This window comes from Octopus bimaculoides, chromosome 2 (genome assembly GCF_001194135.2).
Source record: "Octopus bimaculoides isolate UCB-OBI-ISO-001 chromosome 2, ASM119413v2, whole genome shotgun sequence".
In the NCBI taxonomy this organism is placed as follows: domain Eukaryota; kingdom Metazoa; phylum Mollusca; class Cephalopoda; order Octopoda; family Octopodidae; genus Octopus; species Octopus bimaculoides.
The window spans coordinates 126,863,773-126,883,695 of NC_068982.1; the positions used below are offsets into that span (position 1 = coordinate 126,863,773).

Genomic DNA, 19,923 nt, shown 5'->3' on the forward strand with positions numbered 1-19,923 from the left:
ATAAAATGGATATAAAATATAATTAATAAAATGATTTTTTTTGTATGTGTATTGTGTTTTTGCATGCATGTGAGTACCTGTGCACGCATGCTTATGAATTTGTATCTGGACGTGAATGAGATTGAAGAAAGTCGTAGTCTTTGAATTGTTTGTATTTTCTAAGTTGGATGATTGTGACCTGATCTGCTGGAACATGGTTTACTCAGAAGGCTTCTTCATTCCAATCTACCTCTTATTCTAGATTTACTTCAATGGAGACAAAAAAATAAAGTAAATCTGGAAGTGAAGCTAGTAAAATATATGGTTCAAAACTGTACAAAAGACAGACAGGTGAGGGCAACAACAAACAAGGTGTATTACTTTGATGCTCTGGAAAAATGGAAAAAGTCTTTGACATTTTGAGCCTACAGTCTTCTACAGAAAAGAGCGAAGAAAGAAAACAGATGGAGAATTGAGGGAAAATTAAAATTAATTGGTTTTTACTTTCCACTATAAAATTAACATTTTATTTATAAGTAGGAGAAATAAATTTCTTGAGACTGGAAAAAAAAAATGGGGAAGGGTAAGTTGTGGCACCTTGAGCAAGTGTCAGCCCTGGAGCTGACAAAAGTCTTGTGAGTAGAATTGGTAGGCAGAAACTGAAAGAAACTCATTGTGTGTGCGTGTGTCCTTTTGATATTGTGTGATTGTTGTAAACGAATGTCATTAATTTCCAATATTATGCTCAAATATGTCTGGCCATGAGAGAATATTCCCTTGCTTGAAAACGGATGTGGATTGGTGACAGGAAAAGCATTCAGTCATAGAAAATCTGCCTCACTAAACTCTGTCCGACCCATTCATTCATGGAAAAGTAGACATTAAAACGATGATGGTAATTGCAATTTTATATAAATATTGTATACTGGTGTATTTTGAATTTTTTAAATATTTAAAAAAAATTATATTTTGTCTGTTTTAGAAACTGAATGATGCCACATCTCTGTTGAGTGCGACCTGTGATACCTTCATACAAACCCTTGAAGACTGTATGAGAATTGCCAATGCAACAATAGCTTATGAAGTGCCTAACCAATATGTAATAAATTCTTCCATACCAATTTCATCTCCAACCAAAAGCAACTATAAATTGGTAAATTATTAATAAACATATAATACTTTTGTGTAATAGAAATGAAGGATAAAAAAAAATTGTTTATTCTGTTAGTTTCAAACAAGTTTTAGGAGTTATGAAATTCTTCAGAAAAATATTTAAATGTTTTATAGTCATTGTTATTAAAATTATATATATTAAAATATTGGATTTGATTTAGCAGTTCATTTAGTAATTTTGGATCTTTGTAACTGGTTTAAACTTGTATATGCACCAGATATTTCAGTTGTATTTCCTCTTAATATTAACTGCACAAGCTATCTTGGGCATTGTGACCTGTTTCTGACACATATATTAATCAAAATGCTCTACATTTTGCAGAGATAAAAAAAGAAAGCATGCAACATCTAAATATCTTTTTTTTAATTTATGCTTATCTCTTGCACTTCCACTGATAAATGTGAATTTATGTAGCTTATCTATATTAATTAAACAACCAGTTTAGTCTCCAATTTGTATCCTGTATTGCACTTTAATGTTATATATACTTGAAGTTAAATTAGCTAAAATAACTGTAAGGCTTTGTTAGCTATTTTTGTATTGAATTATAACATGGCTTAGTGGGTTAGGCAACTGAGTTCTTAATCATAAGGTTGTGTGTTCAATTCCAGATTCAGGAGAGGCATTGTGGCCTTGGGCTATGTATTTTACTTGCTATTGTTCCAATCCACTCAGCTGGCAAAAAATGAGTATTAAGATTGACATTATGCCTTGCCATTGTTAAATTAGTACAGCAATATTCAAAAGCCCACAGTACAACCAAAAACCCTCAGGAATAAGATACTTGAAGGAAAATTATTTTAGTTACTGGCCTTACATGATATCAATATGCACAGGTATAGGAAGGTGTTGAAAGTTGTATAACAACACACAGGAAAATAAGTTTAATCATTAAATTTTAATAAACTGTGGTTGTGAACTGAAGAATTTAAAATGAGATGCTAATGTTGAAGAAGATATTCATAACGTCTTTTTATTCTACTGTTTTGTGGAAGGACATGCTCTATAAGTTCCACAAGCCTTCCAAAACTGGTAACAGCAATCCAGTTGAAGTTCAGCTTGAACATCCCCTAGTTGACATCTACCAGCAAAATGTGGCTAGGGAAGGAATTCCAGAGGAATGATGTTCTGGGAAAGAAGGATTGGAATGAGTGGTCAGTGCAGGGCATAGAAGAGCTGACTGTTCCTGAATGGGGTAGATGTTGTAAGCAACTAACCAGTTAAGAGAAGCAGATACTATTGCTGTAGGGGTATAAAATAGACAGCAGTTCTAGTGTATTACTAACCAATCACATGCCTTCCTAGGATATTTGTATGTAGTATTAGCAAGAACTTGTCATTTGTAGGATTTGTGACTGATCAGGAGTTAAGTAGGTTCTCACCCTGATGATGAAGGTTGCATCCTTAGGATGCAGTTTTGGCTACATTTTGTATATGGAATCATCAGAGATTGTAAAATTTAGCTTCAACAGCAACTTTTGGGATTTTAATTGCATGTTACTCAAACATGCACAGTGCAGGGAAGGTAATTGAGGTGTGATATTCAAATTATATAATGAAATTCTAATAGTCAAGAAATTCCTGATGATTGTTGATTTCTGTTTGTAAATGTCTAATGAATATGGCTTCTTTAATGTACAAACTTCTAAAGTAATTTTTGGCATTTCCAACCTAGCAGTTCCATAATGTGCATATTCTTTTGGAATTGATTGTCCAGACGGTCCTAATTAAGTTTGATGCTCAGTTCTTCTTTTGTATTGTGGATGTAATAGTTTTGGCGATATGTTTGCTTAATGTGTGGCCTGCAGAACCAGATGTTCTCAGGAGGAGTCTTTTTCTTTCTTGGTTGGTTTCTAATAAAAATCTTCCTAGCATCAGTTTTCTCTTAAAACATTGTAGAGCTTAACATTAATGACTCCTGTTGTCAATGTGCCATTTTGAATTAGTCGGTAAAGCATTGAAATCATCAAACAACTTACAGAATTTGATGTTTATGTTCTTACCACTTTCAAATGGAAATTATACAGAAAAAGAAATCTTGATTTTATTAGCTGTTCATTGTTGAAACTGTCAAGTTCCTGTGATAGTTCAATGCTAAACATTATCAAAAGCATTATAGTTATTGTATGCTTTTAGATAAGAGCATGTTTTTATAAAAACAGTGTCCCCATATCTCATAAAAATAGGTTCAAGAGTAATGCATACATCTTGCATATCAACATGTATTATTGATATTCTTGTAAGCTGTTGGTATCATCATTTCACGTCTGTTGTCCATACTGGCATTGGATCGGACAGTTTGACCAAGGCTGGTAAGTTGAGGAGCTGCACCAGATTCCAGTCTGATTTGGTGTAGTTTCTACAGCTGGATACCTTTCCTAATGCCAACCACTCCAAGAGTGTAATGGGTGCTTCTACGTGTCACTGGTACATGCACCTGTTATATGACACCAGCATCTGTCACAACTACAATCTCACTCAGCTTGATAGATCTTCCTTTTTAAGTGCAGCATATTGCCAAAGGTCTGTCATTTGTCAAGATCTCGGTCATATAAATAAATGCCTGTCAAAACAAAATGTTCAGAATTATGGATAGCAGCTGGTATATATCTGACATTGGCCTGGTCTGTTACTCAGATTAACACTATCAATTAATGTTGGAGTTAGGTCTCTAGTTTGAGGATAACTTCCTTCCTTCCTTCCACAGTCTTAAATTCCTAAAAAAGCTCATGGGTGCTAACTTTTCTCTTGACTCATTGATTTATAAGAAGAAAAAAAATATTCATTGCTATCAGCATGTCTATGAATGATTGAGTAGTTACAGAAGTGTGACAAGGAAACGTCTGGGTTGAAAGCTATCTTTTACATTTGCAAGAGCTAGAAATGATCTGTAGTATCAATGTTCCCTATGAAGGGAATCTTAAGTGAAGACAGCATATTTTGAACATGGGTCTCCTTCAATACTGTGCTTGATGGGATTTTTGAATGAAGTCTGTTGTGAATTTGATGAGATGGTAAAGTATAGAAATTGTAGTAATGGAGGTATAGTTAATCCTGTTTGGGATTCTTCTTTGAATACACTCTTTTAGGCTGTGTTGGTTGGTAAGGTTCTCACAATGATTAAATAAGATGTTGATGGTTAGTTAGTGCACATTGTTTGTTAATTAGTGTTATTCAATAAGTATTAAAATGAGTCAGTATGACACAGTTAAAAAAAGTACAAAAAAAACTAAATTTTTCAAAAGTTATGAATAAAAGTTCTGATTTCATGTTTTACAATATTATAAAATAGCTATTTTTGCTATTGTTTCGGCAATTTGCTCTTATGTAATATATAGCTTGATTAATTTGATTTCAGGCAACAAAGAATAACATTCGAAAATCAATATCCTTAGACAGGTAAAAATATATTTCTTTAAAATTAAATAACCATTGAAATCTAAGGTGGACATCTAGAAATAACTTTTTTGCTTTTAAAAATAATTCTGAAACATTATTAAAAATAAACAAAACAGTAATACTGTATTTCTTGCTAACTCCTATTTTCAAGGCATTTCCTCTGTTTGTTTAGTACTTATGTTATCATGCTATTCTTCTGATATGAAGATTATATTGTATTATAAAACTGAGTGAAAGAGTATTGAGTGTTGTTGGTACAGAGTATCCATGACAGGGAGGAAAAAGAAGTGAAGTCAAATATTGGGATACTTGTCTTCACAAATGATATGGCCAAAGATTGAGATGAATGGAAACATCCTGTATGACAGATCTGTTCAGCTCATTCCAACTTGGAAAAATAGAAGTTATGATAGCTGTGATTTTTATGACAGTGGCATGCTGGGAAAATTGTTACTGTGCTGGACAAAACTCTGAGGCATTTCCTCAGGCTCTTTACATTTTGAGTTCAAATGCCACCATGGTTGACTTTGCCTTTCATCCATTTGAGATGGATAAAATAAGTACTAGTCAAGCACTGGAGTCAATCATTCACTTCTAAAATTGCTGGCCTTCTGCCAAAGTTTGAAACCATTATGATTAAAATAGAAATTAATAGGAACTTCAGACAGTTCTAAATTATTATTTGTGAACATATTTTAGATTTTTTGCCTTCAAGCATAATAGATTTAAATAATTATAAAATTATACTCAACTCTTATTTATAACTAATAATATAATATTGATTGGAATATTATAACCAGATTCCAGTGTTTTAATATGGATGCAAATTGCTGGCAATGAGAGACTGCTGTAAGAAAATGCTGTGGAAGTATGAAGCTTGTAGGAATTCTGAAATAACATTTAAAAAAAAAATAATAATTTTACTTACAAAGCTAAGCTAAACATTTTATTTTCATTTCAGACCAATTATGAAAAATGGTATTCAAGACCATAAATCAATGAAATACTCAAATAGTGACCAATATTTACAAAAGAAATCTCCAAACAGAATGGACAGTGTAACTTCAGATTCTTCAGACTGTCAAATATCTGGCTGTGAAGACAACAGTAACCGTTCCCTTAGTTCTGATACTAGAATAATGCCTGCCGTACCGTCAGATCTGAGGCCCCGTCACATATCAGATGAAAGTTTAATCATAATGAATTCCACAGACACTTTCTTTTCTTATCTGACACACAGGTTTGGATATATATTTTTATACATGTATATGTATTTCATGTTAAGGAAAGCTATATAACATGTAAATGTTGTGCTTAGCTTCTTTTGCAAATTCCAAGTATTTTTATCTAATGTATATTTCAAATTATAGTAAAACCCTTATTCAGAAGACCTTGTTCATTGGTCAAGAACCATTAGATAGTATTTATAAACTATTTATTGTAAATTGCAGCTTTGACTAAATGACTGAAATTCTTCACCTCTGTCAAGCACAAACATAAAATTTGTAAAATATATTAAATTTGTATGCTCTATAGAGACAAAGCACTGATGTTTCAGACAGAGCACCTCTTTGAAATTGTCTCAGTCGGTTAGTAAAAAATAATGATGTGATTAAAGATCAGATCCATGTATACTACACAATTATATATATTATAATGGATTTTGCTTTAACTTATCCTTAAAAGATTCAATAAGGATAAGAGGGATTCACTTTTCACTATTTTTTTCTGTTTAAAGCTTTGAAACATGTCTTCTTGATAGTGCTGGTGAAGTCCCTGTTGAGCCATTCCTTGATTCTTGTAAATCAATTTTACCTATATTTGGTGAGTCATGCTTATTTTTTTATAAGTTTATAATAAATCTGACTGAGAACCAAATCATGAAAACATTAACAACTATAATGTGTACAGTATAGAATGTTCGTATTTTTAAGAGCAATCCAACCATATTTCAAAATAGACTTTTCCACAAACTTATAAATCAATTCTTTCAATTTAAATCAGATTTGTTTTTATTTTGTCTTATGTTGAGCATTTTATAACTTGTACATGACATTGGAATAACACAATTAATTTATTTTTCCAGATAAATTGAATAGTACAGCATTTGCAACAGTGAAAATGGATTTTTCTAGCAACATTCAGGTGATTCTTATTTAACTAATTTTGTTGGTTTTGCTGTGCATGAAAAGACCCAGTCATCTTAGCAAAAATGCTGCCCTATAAGCATTTCATTTATTGTTATACCCCTGCATACAATGACTGTAGAAAACTGTCTTACACCCTAAACACATCACTTTCTTATTGCTTGTGCAAGTCTATTATAATTCCCTCTTTGCTCACATCAATATACATACATTCATCAGCATCATCATCGTTTGACGTCTGCTTTCCATGCTAACATAGGTTGGACAATTTGACTGAGGACTGGCAAACCAGATGGCTGCACCAGGCTCCAATCTGATCTGGCAGAGTTTCTACAGCTGGATGCCCTTCCTAACACCAACCACTCCGAGAGTGTAGTGGGTGCTTTTACGTGCCACCGGCACGAGGGCCAGTCAGGCAACGCTGGTAATGATCACGCACAAATGGTGCTTTTCACATGCCACCGGCACGGGAGCCAGACGGCTGCTCTGGCAATGATCACGCTCAGATGGTGCTGTTAGTGCTCCACCGGCACAGGTGCCAGTTATCGAATTTGGTTCAATTTTGATTTCACTTGCCCCAACAGGTCTTCGCAAGCAGAGTTTAGTGTCCAATGAAGGAAAGGTTGGCATGGGTGCCAGTCATTGAGTTTGGTTTGATTTCGATTTTGATTTCAATATCAATTTTTTCAAGCTATCTCTTTCTCCCAGTCTATTTTATCCTCTAACAGTTATAAGTACTACTTGTCTTTGTACTTGGAAAAAGAGAGTTATTAAAGTTCATTAAAGCTATTTCTTTATCCTGTTGTTTTGAATTATGCCTACATGCATCTTTGTGTTTCTTCTGAATGTAAAAAAATGGAAATTGATAAATCTTACAGACATTACGTGCTAGAGAGAATTAATTTCAGTGTCTGATATGTGCAAAGTTAAGAAATGGGCATGTTTACATGTCTGTTATAACAGACTTGTTAGATATTCATTATAAAATTTTGCTGTTTTATGGTAATTATTTTCAAATGAAAATACCAGGATGTATGAAGTAATTCTGTGGTTGTTTATTGACATATTTCAATAATTGTTTACTTTAACTAGAAAATTGAGAAGAAATATGCTACCAATTCAGAATTTACAACATTACAGAAAATGATTACATGGGAATTAGAAGCCAATGAACAACATTTATCAAATTCTGTTGCAGTTGCTGTATTATGGATGAAAAGGTATGTTATTAAAAATCACGCTGCTTTATATAATTGCATATTGCTTGAAGCGTTTTACTTGACTGACATAGAATTAATGTTGTCATTTTGAACATTACTTGAGTAAACATACACTAAACCATCAAGAGATATAACTCGATTACCTTATTTGTTTTACACTGTTTTGTGGGTTTCCTTTTTATCATTGAAGCTATGGGTACAGGTATACGTATGTGATTAAGAAGTTTACTTTGTAGCTGTATAATTCCAGATTCAATGTTACTGATATCGTGGGTAAAATGCCTTCTACTATAGTCTTAGAAACTGCAGAAGCCTGTTACATCCATATGCATATGTCTGTATATGTATCTCTGTATTTGACACAACTTTAAGTGCACCTTAGTGGTTACGAGTAAAATAAGAATCTGACTAAAATGAGTCCTGGAATTGATGTGATTTGACTAAAAACTCTTTCATTGTTGCAGTCCAGTGACTGAAACCAGAATAAAAGGAATGTATTACTAGTTAATTTAAAATATCGGTTAGCTAACTATATCTTCCTCTTAAGATGTGAATTTTATATTACAAACAATGATGAATGCCTACCCTTTCTTTTCTATACGTTGGTCCCGTGCCGGTGGCACATAAAATGCACCATTTGAGCGCGATCGTTTCCAGCTTCGCCTTACTGGCATTTGTGCCAGTGGCATGTGAACAAAACATTGGCAGACTCCTGTGCAGGTGGCACATAAAAAGACACCATTTGAACATGGCCGTTGCCAGTACTGCCGGACTGGCCCTAGTGCCGGTGGCATGTAAAAAGCACCCACTAGACTCTCGGAGTGGTTGGTGTTAGGAAGGGCATCCAGCTGTAGAAACTCTGCCAGATCAGATTGGAGTCTGGTGTAGCCATCCGCTTCGCCAGTCCCCAGTCAAATCGTCCAACCCATGCTAGCATGGAAAGTGGACGTTAAATGATGATGTGCACTACTTCTATTCTCAGTATTCATTATCAAGGTGCAGGTGTGGCTGTGTGATTGAGAAGCTTGCTTCCTTATCATGTGGTCTAGGGTTCTGTCCGATGGCATGGAAGCTTGAACAGGTGTCTCCTACTGTAGCCCAGGGTCAACCAAAGCATTGTGAGTGGATTTGGAAGATGTAAACTGAAAGAAGCCTGTTGTATGTAGGTGTGCAGGTTTGCATGCATCCTTGTCTTGACATAAGGTGATAATTGTAAACGAGCATCACCATCATACAAGCGATGTTGTTTGTTTCCAGTTTTGTACAGAAGAATGCTCAACTGTGTGGAAATATTGCCTTATTTAGAAACGGGTGAGGGTTGGTGACAGGAAGGGTATCCAACCATAGAAAATCTACCTCAGCAAATTCTGTTTGACTCGTGCAAGCATGGAAAAGTGGACGCTAAACTACGAGGATCAACAATACAGTTACTCAGCCTGTTGTGGAAGTTTGTAAAGATAATAGGAAGTGATTTGGAGGGAGAGAAAAATTTCCTTCACACCATCTGCTACTGGCATAAAAATGGAAAGAATCGTTAAATTATATAATCTTATATATATTATCATTTTATTCTGTCATTTCAACTTTGATGAATGGACATAAAATGTCAGTGTAGTTAAATGCCATTAGAAGGAGAGGTTAATGAAGGAGATAAAAGAAAATAAATGAAAACGAGCGCTCAGAGTGCAAACCTATGCTAAGGCAATACCAACTTCCTTTCGATGATTAGCCAGAGATGATTTTTAAAATGAGAATATCTGAAATAAACTAGACTGCTCTCACAAACAAGAATAGTAAAAATGAACCTGACTGCACTCAAAAATTAAGTAAAAAAAAAAAAACCAGAAAAATAATCCAGAATCCATGTCCAGTACTGGATTGATCCCAAAATTTAATCAGTTTGTAGCAGCCATGAGGCCAAACATCCCTGAAAGTTTCATCCGAATCCATCCAGCAGTTCTTGAGATATCTTGTCCCTGCACAAACAAACATGACTGAAAACAATACCTCTGCCTTCGCTAAGGCAGAGGTAATAAAGGCAGTAAAGTACTAGAAAGTATAAAGTTTAATTTAAAAGTTGTCATCTTTATATTGGTGCTTATATCAACTTTGTAGGAAATTGAATTATATCTTCAGGGAGAATAATTGACATATTCTGTTGCAGGGCTTTAGAATTTATTCGAGAATTCATATCTGAAATTCACAATGGCAAGGCTGATTTGAGTGAAGCAACAACAGAAGCTTATAATAGAACCTTGAAACCTTTCCATACGAGGTTTGCCCGTAGTATATTTGGTGTAAGTATTTTTAGTTTTTTGTTTATTAGCTCAAAATAAGAGGGGCAGTGATCATATGTATTTTAAGGTTTCTCAGTTAGGAATTCAGTAGAAGTTATATAGATCGGTCAGTTGGTGAAAGAAACTTTTTTTCTTTTAATCGTATCTATTGTAGCATTATCATCACTCACTTATCCAAATTTATCAGATGCATGTGTAGCAACAGGAAGGGCATCCAGCCATAGAAAATCTGCTTCAACATGTTCCTTCTGACCCACGCAAGATGGAAAAGTGGATGTTAAAACGATATGCAGTTTGAATATCCATGTGTATTTTGTGTGTTTGTATTTGCCATACATGCTTAATATATTCATTGTATAAACAGTATATTATTAATATACACTGTGTTTAATATCTCTATATTTTGTAATGTATATGTGCAGTTTGTTGTCCTATTTATTCTGTAGGAGTTCAGAATAATGTTTGGGTAGAAAATATATGATAGAAACACTCCCTATATTTATTTTTAATCCTTTAGCATTCTTATTTCTTTACTGCCCACAAGGGGCTAAACATAGAGGGGACAAACAAGGGCAGACAAAGGGGTTAAGCTGATTACATCGACCCCAGTGCATAACTGGTACTTAATTTATCGACCCCGAAGCAAAGTCGACCTCGGCGGAATTTGAACTCAGAACGTAACGGTAGACGAAATACCGCTAAGCATTATCGCCCGGTGTGCTAACGTTTCTGCCAGGCTTTAGCATTCTGATTACTGTTACATGTAATGCTTATTTATCCACTTTGTTTTGAATTAATCATGCATTATCTCTAAGCTACTAGGTATTGCATATGTTTATTTTTAAGACACGGTCAGGTAAATGTGAGGCCAGACCTGGCCAGTTTGAACATAGAACAGGTTGAATACTTGAACTAGATCTAATCAGTTTAAATGTTAAAATGGTCAAGGGAGTTTAAATTCATCAATTTGTCCAGCTATTACTTCAAATTTTGTGATATACCTGAAGTTTTACTTTATATTCTTCTACCATGAAATTTGTATGAAAAATTAAAATTATGGTACCAATGTAATATTTTTTGATATCAATAGCAAAAGTATATTCCCAATGTTATCTGTCTTGTTCTAGTAAAATCTTAATTATAAATATTGTTTTTATTTATTTATTTATTAATTAATTTTGCTTTTATCTTCCATAAAGGTTGCTATGAGAGCCATTCCAACTCGTGATATGTTTCTAGCTCAATTACATTCTATTAGCTATCCAGTCCCAAAAGAGGATATTGACCGAATACTTGACCATCATATGGTAACATTTATAAATTCTCTGAAACCAATTATTCAATCCATAAATGACTTTTACTGTGCCAATAATCTTGATTCAGAAGAACAAGTGTGAGCAGACTGAAAAGAACAACCCCCACCCACCAAAAAAAACAAAACAAAACTAAAAAAACACAACCACGAATTGATGAAAACAAAACACTTTTAAACATCCTTTTAAACTGGAAAAATATATACCTGTATGTATGTTTGTATATATGTATACATGATGTGTGCATACCCTTATGTGCATATGTATATATAAGGATTTACAGATTTATCTTTGTTCTCACTCTTTTGAGTTGGTGCAGCGATATTATAATGGACAAGTCTTGTTACAGCTTTTTTTTTTTTCTTGTTTGCTTCTTATAATTTTCTTTCTTTCAATGTGATACTGGAAAGATTGAATCTATAAACCAAACCCTCTTGGTGGATGACATATATATATATATATATATATATATTTATAAAGCCCAGTGATAAAATGGTGGTCCTCTGTAATAAGAAGTATTCATTTGTATAATTTCTCCTTTTTTTTCTTTTTCTGAGTTTGAAAGATTTTATTTATTTTTTTCTGAATGGCTCTGATTGTGTTGAAAGTATGCCCTGCACTATAAGGAAGTATATATGTGAAATATCTAGGGGTGCATCATCCATAGATTAGGAAGTCCTTGCCATTGAATATAAATTATCAATCATTTGTATCTTGGAAAATATACTAAAGCTTTCTAGTCCTTTCAAGAATATCTTATCACATTCCAAACAACTTTCTAGAAAATCCTGATTGTACAAATTTACTCCTTCTCGATTTACAACTTTGCTGGAATTGTAATAGTTAAGACAAAATAGTTTGACATTTTCATTCTGACATTTATTGTCAAAGGAAAAGTATATTGATTTTGTACTGTTTATAATATTAAACAAATATAGTAGATATCTTTTGCTTTTCAAAAGTGTTCTGAAAAATTTTCTCTACCACACTAGAAACTTGCGTTGTGCATTCCCAACCTATTTTGGGTACGTTTTCATTTCTTTAATGCTTCATTCTTTTTATATTTCTAATATTCTTTTAAATTTAGATATACTTTATGTATCATAATTTAAGTATACATATTAGTAGAATACTAAATAAATTTCATCAAAAATTATTTTACTTTTCAACTAAATTTATAGTCACCAAATTCTATAGTTAGCTGTTAACTTTTCTCTTTTTAACTACTTCATCAATCCTAAAGGGTCATAGATATTACATAAATTTATATTCATTATTTAAATCATAATATCCTAAGCTGGAAATATTTTAGCATGAAATATCAGATCATGACAGCAAATCTTAGTCTTGAATCAATAGAGCCTGGCTGTTTCAATGGTACATATGAATTGCTTGATGTACTTCTTATTCTCTTCACAGAATTAGATAGAAAAAACCTCCAACTGCATTTGCAAATGTAATATATTAATTGCCTGCTTATTTATCAATGTTTTAATCATTCAAAACTTTGATTTCTGAAATATTAAACAAAAAATTCAGAGATTTCATGTGACATTTTTCATTTCTAAGATGAGTTGCTATTTGAAATATTTTTATAAAAAGTTTTACATTAAAAATATTTTTTTAGAAAACCTAAAGATTTTATTGTTTCCCTTCTTTTAACTGTTGGCGTCTCCTCACCTTCCTTGAAATATATTTTGTCTGTTTTCTTTTCCAAATGTCTAGATCCCTTTAGTTTCCTTCCTCACTTTGCCCTTCATCATGAACAAATTAAAATTTTTTCCCGATTAAGTTTACCAGAACATTTTGTCATAGTATTATATTTCTACACATTTCCATGGTTCTGTCTTTATGAACAAAGTTTTTATTATTATTTATCAAACAATAATTGAAAGCAAAAGAACAATAAATTACATGAACTGTTAATTGCTGTGTAGACTTTGACTAATGTTAATTAATAATCGACTACTTTGTGGATAATAATTTTATTCTCCGTATGAGTTTTGTGGATGTTGGAGAATTAATCAATTTTCTAAAGATTTGTCTTCCATCCTTATAAATCAGAATTGATTCTCAAACATTTATCCAGAATTCTAATTCAGAAGAGAAACTAGAATTTCAAATTAGGCGAAAGCAGTTTCTGAATTATTTGGTAGTTTAGAAATTATCAAGTATGGTTTCAGTCTGGTTTGTTGACTTGAAAACAATGTCAAAATGTAGTTTATGGAAAAATCTATTCCAAAATTATTGACACAGGCTGGATGTCTTCCATATTCTCGTGTTTGTTCTTTCAGCTAATATCAACTTAAATAGTGTAATAACTATATCATTTGTAGTAAGAAAACTTTCTTTATACTATGAAAGTGACTATTAAAACAAAAACACAGACATATCTGATTTTTTTCTTTTTTTTTTTGTAGCATTTGCTGTTGAAATAACAAATAATTAAAATCTTAGAGAAAATTGAAAAGTCATAGCATTTGGAGAATATTTCTTTTTTTAAATCATTAAAGAATATGCAGAGATTGCATCAAAATATTGCATGTGAGATGGACGTTAAATGAGGATAATGTAGTCAGCTTGTAACTTTGTGTTGAGTTTGGCAGCCAAAGTTTAATTTGTTGAAAGGATTTAAACTCGTATTAGAAAAAGCAAAAGTTAATTTACAGTGGGTCCAATGATAGATAAATTACATATCCCATTAATTACAGGATTGTTGTAACGCTGTTCTGTTATGTCTTTCAAACAAGCTTGGGTTGCTGCTATTCAAGGGAATATTGAGGTTATTGAGATTTACGTACATCTGCCCTTAAAAACATAACTAGTACTTAGAAGATTCTTTTGGGATTCTCAGCCATACTGTTGTCTCTTGCTTGAAGAGGCTGGGAAACACCAAAGTTATCCTTAGCGAGATCTGAACTTAGAATGTAAAGTTCTGGAACTAAATAGGTCCTCTATTCAGTTCATTTGACTAAAATTCTTCAAGAAGGTACCCAAACATGGCTGCTGTCTAATGACTGAAACAGGTAAGATAAATACCAGAAGGTATTTTGTCTGATATTCTCCTGATTCTGCCTATTCACTTCCTAATAGTTAGGTACTGTGAGAATAGGTAATTCTATACAAAGTAATAGAAACAAGACTGAAATATGTTATCAAATGGTGATAAAGTGTATGTAACCGATCTGAAGTACTGTACCCCATGATACAGATTTAGTTAATTTATTTTCTGAAGTGTATTCAGTATTTGCTATTTTAATCCTTTAGCATTCAGATTACTCTGTTAAATGTAATTCTTATTTATTCACATTGTTTTGAATTAATCATGCATTATCTTGAAGCCTCAAAATTTCAATGTGATTGTTTATTTTTGCACTGAAGGGTATGTGTGAAAGGCAAGACATGGCCAGTTTGAATACAAAGCAGGTAGAATATTTTGGCTGGATGTGGCCAGTTCAAATGCTAAAGTTTAAGTTAATATGTTAGACATATGATCTGGAATAATGAATAAATTTTTAGTTGTTTTAAATCTCTTGTATTTTTTATCAGCCTCTTATGATTTTTGCTAGATAAAATAACCAATGCTCAGAAACAAAAGGAACAGGTTTCATTTTGAAATAATTTAGTCATAACAATAATCATAAGTTTTTGGCTGGCTAAAACAATTTTTCTCAACCATTTCCTAGTCAAACTAAAGGGCTACAATTAGTAAATGAATTCACATACAGCTTTTTTGAAAATAGATTATATATATATATATATATATATATATATATATAAGAGTATTATAGTTCGCTTGAAGCATTGTGTATTGTTTGTAAAGAATAAAAAGTTTAGAATGGTACAACAATGCACTATAAAACAAAAAATGGACTATATACCTGTTGTAATTTGGTTATCTATAGTCCGATGATATTTCAGAATTACAATTCCTTCTTCAGATCTTCATCATCATCATCATCATCATCTTCTGAGATGGATAATTGTATCAAGGACCTATAAACCTTTAAGGGATGCTATCATCCTAGTTCTTCTTCTCATTCATATATACACACACACACACACACACACACACACACACACACACACATTTCACTCCTGTAAGAACAAAGAAAGTTATTTTCTTAGTATGTATTACTTTATTCATTAACTTTTGGTCTATGAAGTTTAGTAGAATTGTGAAACAAAGCTCTTTTTTTTAATTGTTCTGCACAGACTTGCTTAATGAATTCAGTGGGAAGGCTGCAAGGATTATATTTATGGGCAGGAATAATAAAAAGAAAGGATTCCAAATGGCAGTCAGTTAGGTTGAGGAGATTTAAGTTACATAATCACAAATTTCAGCCAATAATGTGGTTCAAGCCATAGCTAACAGTGAAGCATCATATTGTGTGTATCATACATATATTTTGAAAAGGTCTGTTCTTGTTAGAAACATTCATGATGTCAGTATTGTTTGAAATGTGCTTTAGGGGGCCATTCTTTTCCTTCCACTTCATGTGTAGCTACTAATTAAAGATTTCTCTAGTTGATTACATGGCATGTTTTCATCCAATGGAAATGTGTAGTACTACTAACTCAAATATTTCAAACAAACATGGAAAAATCAGTATTATGTTGATGAAGTATCAATGTTATACGTATGGGCGATTTTTTTTTTTTTTTTTTTTTAAATTTTTTTTTTTTTAACTTGCCTGAGAGTATTGCATTCTGTTCCATTTGATTCGTTAATTTTCCCCACATTATGGCTTTATAGTGTTTTGTCTTTTCAAGGAGGAGCACAATGTATTTTTCTAATTTGATTTTCATCTTGCATCCTTGCACAATCAGTGAGAGGTTGTCCATAAATTCAACTTTTCTATAGAATACCACTGTTCAGTCTTTCCGATTCTGACTTCAAGCAGTTGTAGTATTTTTTTGTAATTGCTATTTGTTCAGTCATTCAAATGTGTGTAGTTGTATATATGCTAATTGTATGTAGGTGTTTGTATATACAGAAGTATGTAAGTGTACATGGACATAGTAATGCCCTATCTTTATGATATTCCTTTTCAATGTAAAAGAAATATAATAAAAATGCAAAGTGATGACCCATGTATGTATTATTTTGGATAATGGTTAACATTGGCTTTATTTATTCAATAACTTTAAGTTGTATTCTGTCTGGAAACTTTTGTCTATCTACAACTTGCGGTCAATATTTGAAGGTTGGTGAGGAGCAGTTAAATTTAAGGGAAAATAGGAAATAGCCCATCTTCAGCTGCTTAAATATAGACCTTAAGAGTTGCAGCATTATATATTATAGCAACCTAAAATTTTTCATTATATTCATTAACAGACTTTTATCTTCAAGGAGAAAAAATAAATGCATGCGAGATAATTTTTAAAGACTTTTTTTTTCTTTTGATAACAGAAAAAAAAAATTCTTTATTTTTGGTTGACTTTTAAGGTTAGCCTATTATTTTTGTATGGTTATGAATTAATGGTACTGATATATATGTGACATTGCTTACTGTAAATGTCTTTGACTTCTGTACTTCATGGTAATGACTTGTTATATTGACATAAGACCACAGGGGAAAGATAAGCAGTTTGAGCTGACTCAGTATATGACTGGTATTTGTTGACAAGGGTGGGATGAAAGGTAGTCAATCCTTGATGGTAATTGAACTCAAAACTGCAGAAACAAAGCTAAATACTGTAAGGCACTTAGATGCCATTTTGCCATTCCATTGCTGTTTTTCATTTTTTTTTTAATAATTGTTTTTTTTTGTTCTTTTTTTTTTCAAAGAAAATCTTTTCATGTAAGGAGAAAAGAGCTTTTAACATGGAGTCGACAAATTCACTCTCTTTACATATCAGGCATTTCTAATTTCTCTTACACATGACTACTACTTTCACATTTTCACTGGGGTTTATTTCATTACATTTTCTAAGCCAGTCAGCAGAAGTAGCAAATGCAAATTATATTATATTTTATCCTAAATTAATCAAGTTTAACTTAAGAGAATTCATGTCTACTTAGAAAAGCATTTTTTTTTTTTTGTATTTTTTTCATAAATAATTTCTCACTTATTTAAAAAAAAAATATTTCTTGAATTCATTATTTCACTCTCAATTCTATGTTGTATGAAGCATAGAGTAGTAACTCAAGCTCTTGATATGAATGTGATTTTCCATCATACTGATCCTTTTAAAACAGTATTTCTCTCTCTACATATCTCTCTCTTATTTTCTTATTTCCTTTTTTAATTTTTTTTAAACCAGCAAAATGTTTCTTATATTTGGTGAGCGTTTAGTGTAATAGCATATGCAACAAATTTATCTTTTCATTTTATTTAACTTAAACCCCTCCAAGTTTTACTTGTTTCAGCCATAGTCTTTGGCACCAGCATAGTATAAGAAAAGCTAAATAAAATTTGATGTACAAAATAGTTTTTGTGTGTGTATGAGAGAGAGAAAGAGAGTATAGAATGTAATGGTTAATTTCCTTTTAGAGGAAAGGAAACAAAAAAAAAGGAATTTTTGTCAAATTGTAAATAAACAACGTTGTGGCTTTATGTTAAAGCCCTTGTTTCTGAGTTGAACTTTTTGTAGTGGGAAAAACTTTGTCCACTATGGTGAAGCAAACTACTATGCGTATGTATATATGTGTGTGTGTGTGTGTGTGTATATATATAAATATATATGTTTCATATTGTAGTTATTTCTTTGGAAATGTGCTTCCTTAGCTGAATTTTTTTTTTTTGTATTAAAAAAAGTCAGTTTCACTAATTCAATTATGCATACATACATACATACATACACTTCTCACCTTGTACATAAAATATTTCATTAATAATAACAATAATAATGATTGTATTATATTATTTAGCAAGCACCATAAAGTAGAGGTAAGCTCCTAGTGGGCAGTCCTTGACCTGAGTTTGATTCTTAATTGTAACCATTTTACTCCAGTTTTGCCACTAATGCCTTGAGCAGGCATGAATGTCAAAAACTTCCCATCTCTCCATTCTTAAAAATCTTGGGCTTCATGTTTATGTAAATGTACAATTATATGATTTTGTTGGAAAAGCTATCCACTTTTCCTTGATTCAAATGGATTGACTGTATATAAAATAAATGAACATTTTCTTTTTTTTTTTTTTAAACTCATTTAGACTGAATGGTATGTTTGCCTGTAAAATCTGATTTCATGGCAAAAGCCGTACATAATTAAAACTGAGAAACAAACTGTTAATTCTGGATTTTTTTGTTGTTTTTTTTTTCTACCTTCCATATTCTGTTAAATATTGTGCCATTTTTTTTTTTTAAGTTCTATACACATTCTGTTCTTCAGGGAATTAAATATGGAAAATATTATCTCTTCCAGCATTATCTATAATTCTATAGAGAATACTGTGTCGTAGTTGTATCCAGTGTATTTCTATTTAATTTGCTTAGTTATTTGTTGATATTTGTGCCAATTACAATATAGCCACAGACATGATGAGCTTGAAGTGCTAGTCCACTGGTTGATATACCTGAATCTCCGTTAGCATATCATTGTCATTAGCAAATATTTACTTAAAACCATGAAGGTGCATGGCTAAGTGGTTAAGGTATTTGATTCAAGATTGTGAGTTTGGTTCCCAGTGGCACATTGTGTCCTTGAGCTAAAGACTTAATTTCACATTGTTCCAGTCCACTCAGCTGGCAAAAATGAATTGTATCTGTACTTGAAAGGGCCAGCCTTGTCACATTCTGTATCATGCTGAATCTCCCTGAGAACTGTTAATGGTATGCGTGTCCATGAGGTGCTCAGCCACTTGCATTCGGTTAGTTATAATGATGTTGATCCAATCAACAGAACAGTCTACTTGCTAATTAACATGCAAGTTATTGTACTTGAAAAACTTATTTCACCAAATAGCAAATAGGTACCACAGATATACAATCCAAATTATATCAACAAGGTTTCTTTCTTCTCTTAATATTTTATTGTTGTGAGGTTTAAATCTTTTCATGGACTAAAGGAAAACATATTCTCCAGTTAGTGTATGAATGTATAAAGAATCATCTGGTATAGATTTGACAAGAATATATGGAAAATTTATGTAAGATGAGAAAAAAAAAATTCTGTATAACTTAAAAAAAATTATTTTCAATCAAAGAAATCTTTGCAGATCCCTAGTTTCCATGGTGTTAAGATAAGTCTTCCTTGGGGTAGGATGCCAATTTATCACATCTATCAAAAGTAAAAAATTGAATTCAGTACTATGTAAACTTTTGTGGTACTACTTCTTCCATAGGTGAGCTGCTCATAGCAGTGCATGTTATTATAGTAGGTGGGATGAGCTGTGTAGATGTTTAAGTATCTTGGCCCATACATGCATAACAGTATTGGTGACAAAC

At 32.2% G+C, this 19,923-nt stretch overlaps 1 protein-coding gene across 2 annotated transcripts in view; it reads left to right on the forward strand.

The window, feature by feature from the left end:
* LOC106882970 (pleckstrin homology domain-containing family A member 8) overlaps positions 1 to 18,769 on the forward strand; it is a 54,301-nt gene extending 35,532 nt beyond the window's left edge. Inside the window, exons 5-12 of one of the 2 annotated variants that reach the window (XM_052965590.1) lie at positions 962 to 1,132; positions 4,512 to 4,552; positions 5,514 to 5,792; positions 6,315 to 6,376; positions 6,639 to 6,697; positions 7,792 to 7,919; positions 10,084 to 10,216; positions 11,416 to 18,769. In XM_052965590.1, coding sequence (XP_052821550.1) covers positions 962 to 1,132; positions 4,512 to 4,552; positions 5,514 to 5,792; positions 6,315 to 6,376; positions 6,639 to 6,697; positions 7,792 to 7,919; positions 10,084 to 10,216; positions 11,416 to 11,613 — 1,071 coding nt within the window. In that variant the 3' untranslated portion in view covers positions 11,614 to 18,769. Of the gene's footprint in view, positions 1 to 961; positions 1,133 to 4,511; positions 4,553 to 5,513; positions 5,793 to 6,290; positions 6,377 to 6,638; positions 6,698 to 7,791; positions 7,920 to 10,083; positions 10,217 to 11,415 lie in introns of both variants that reach the window. The other variant, XM_052965589.1, reaches the window with a different exon arrangement.
* The last annotated feature ends 1,154 nt before the right edge of the window (positions 18,770 to 19,923 follow it).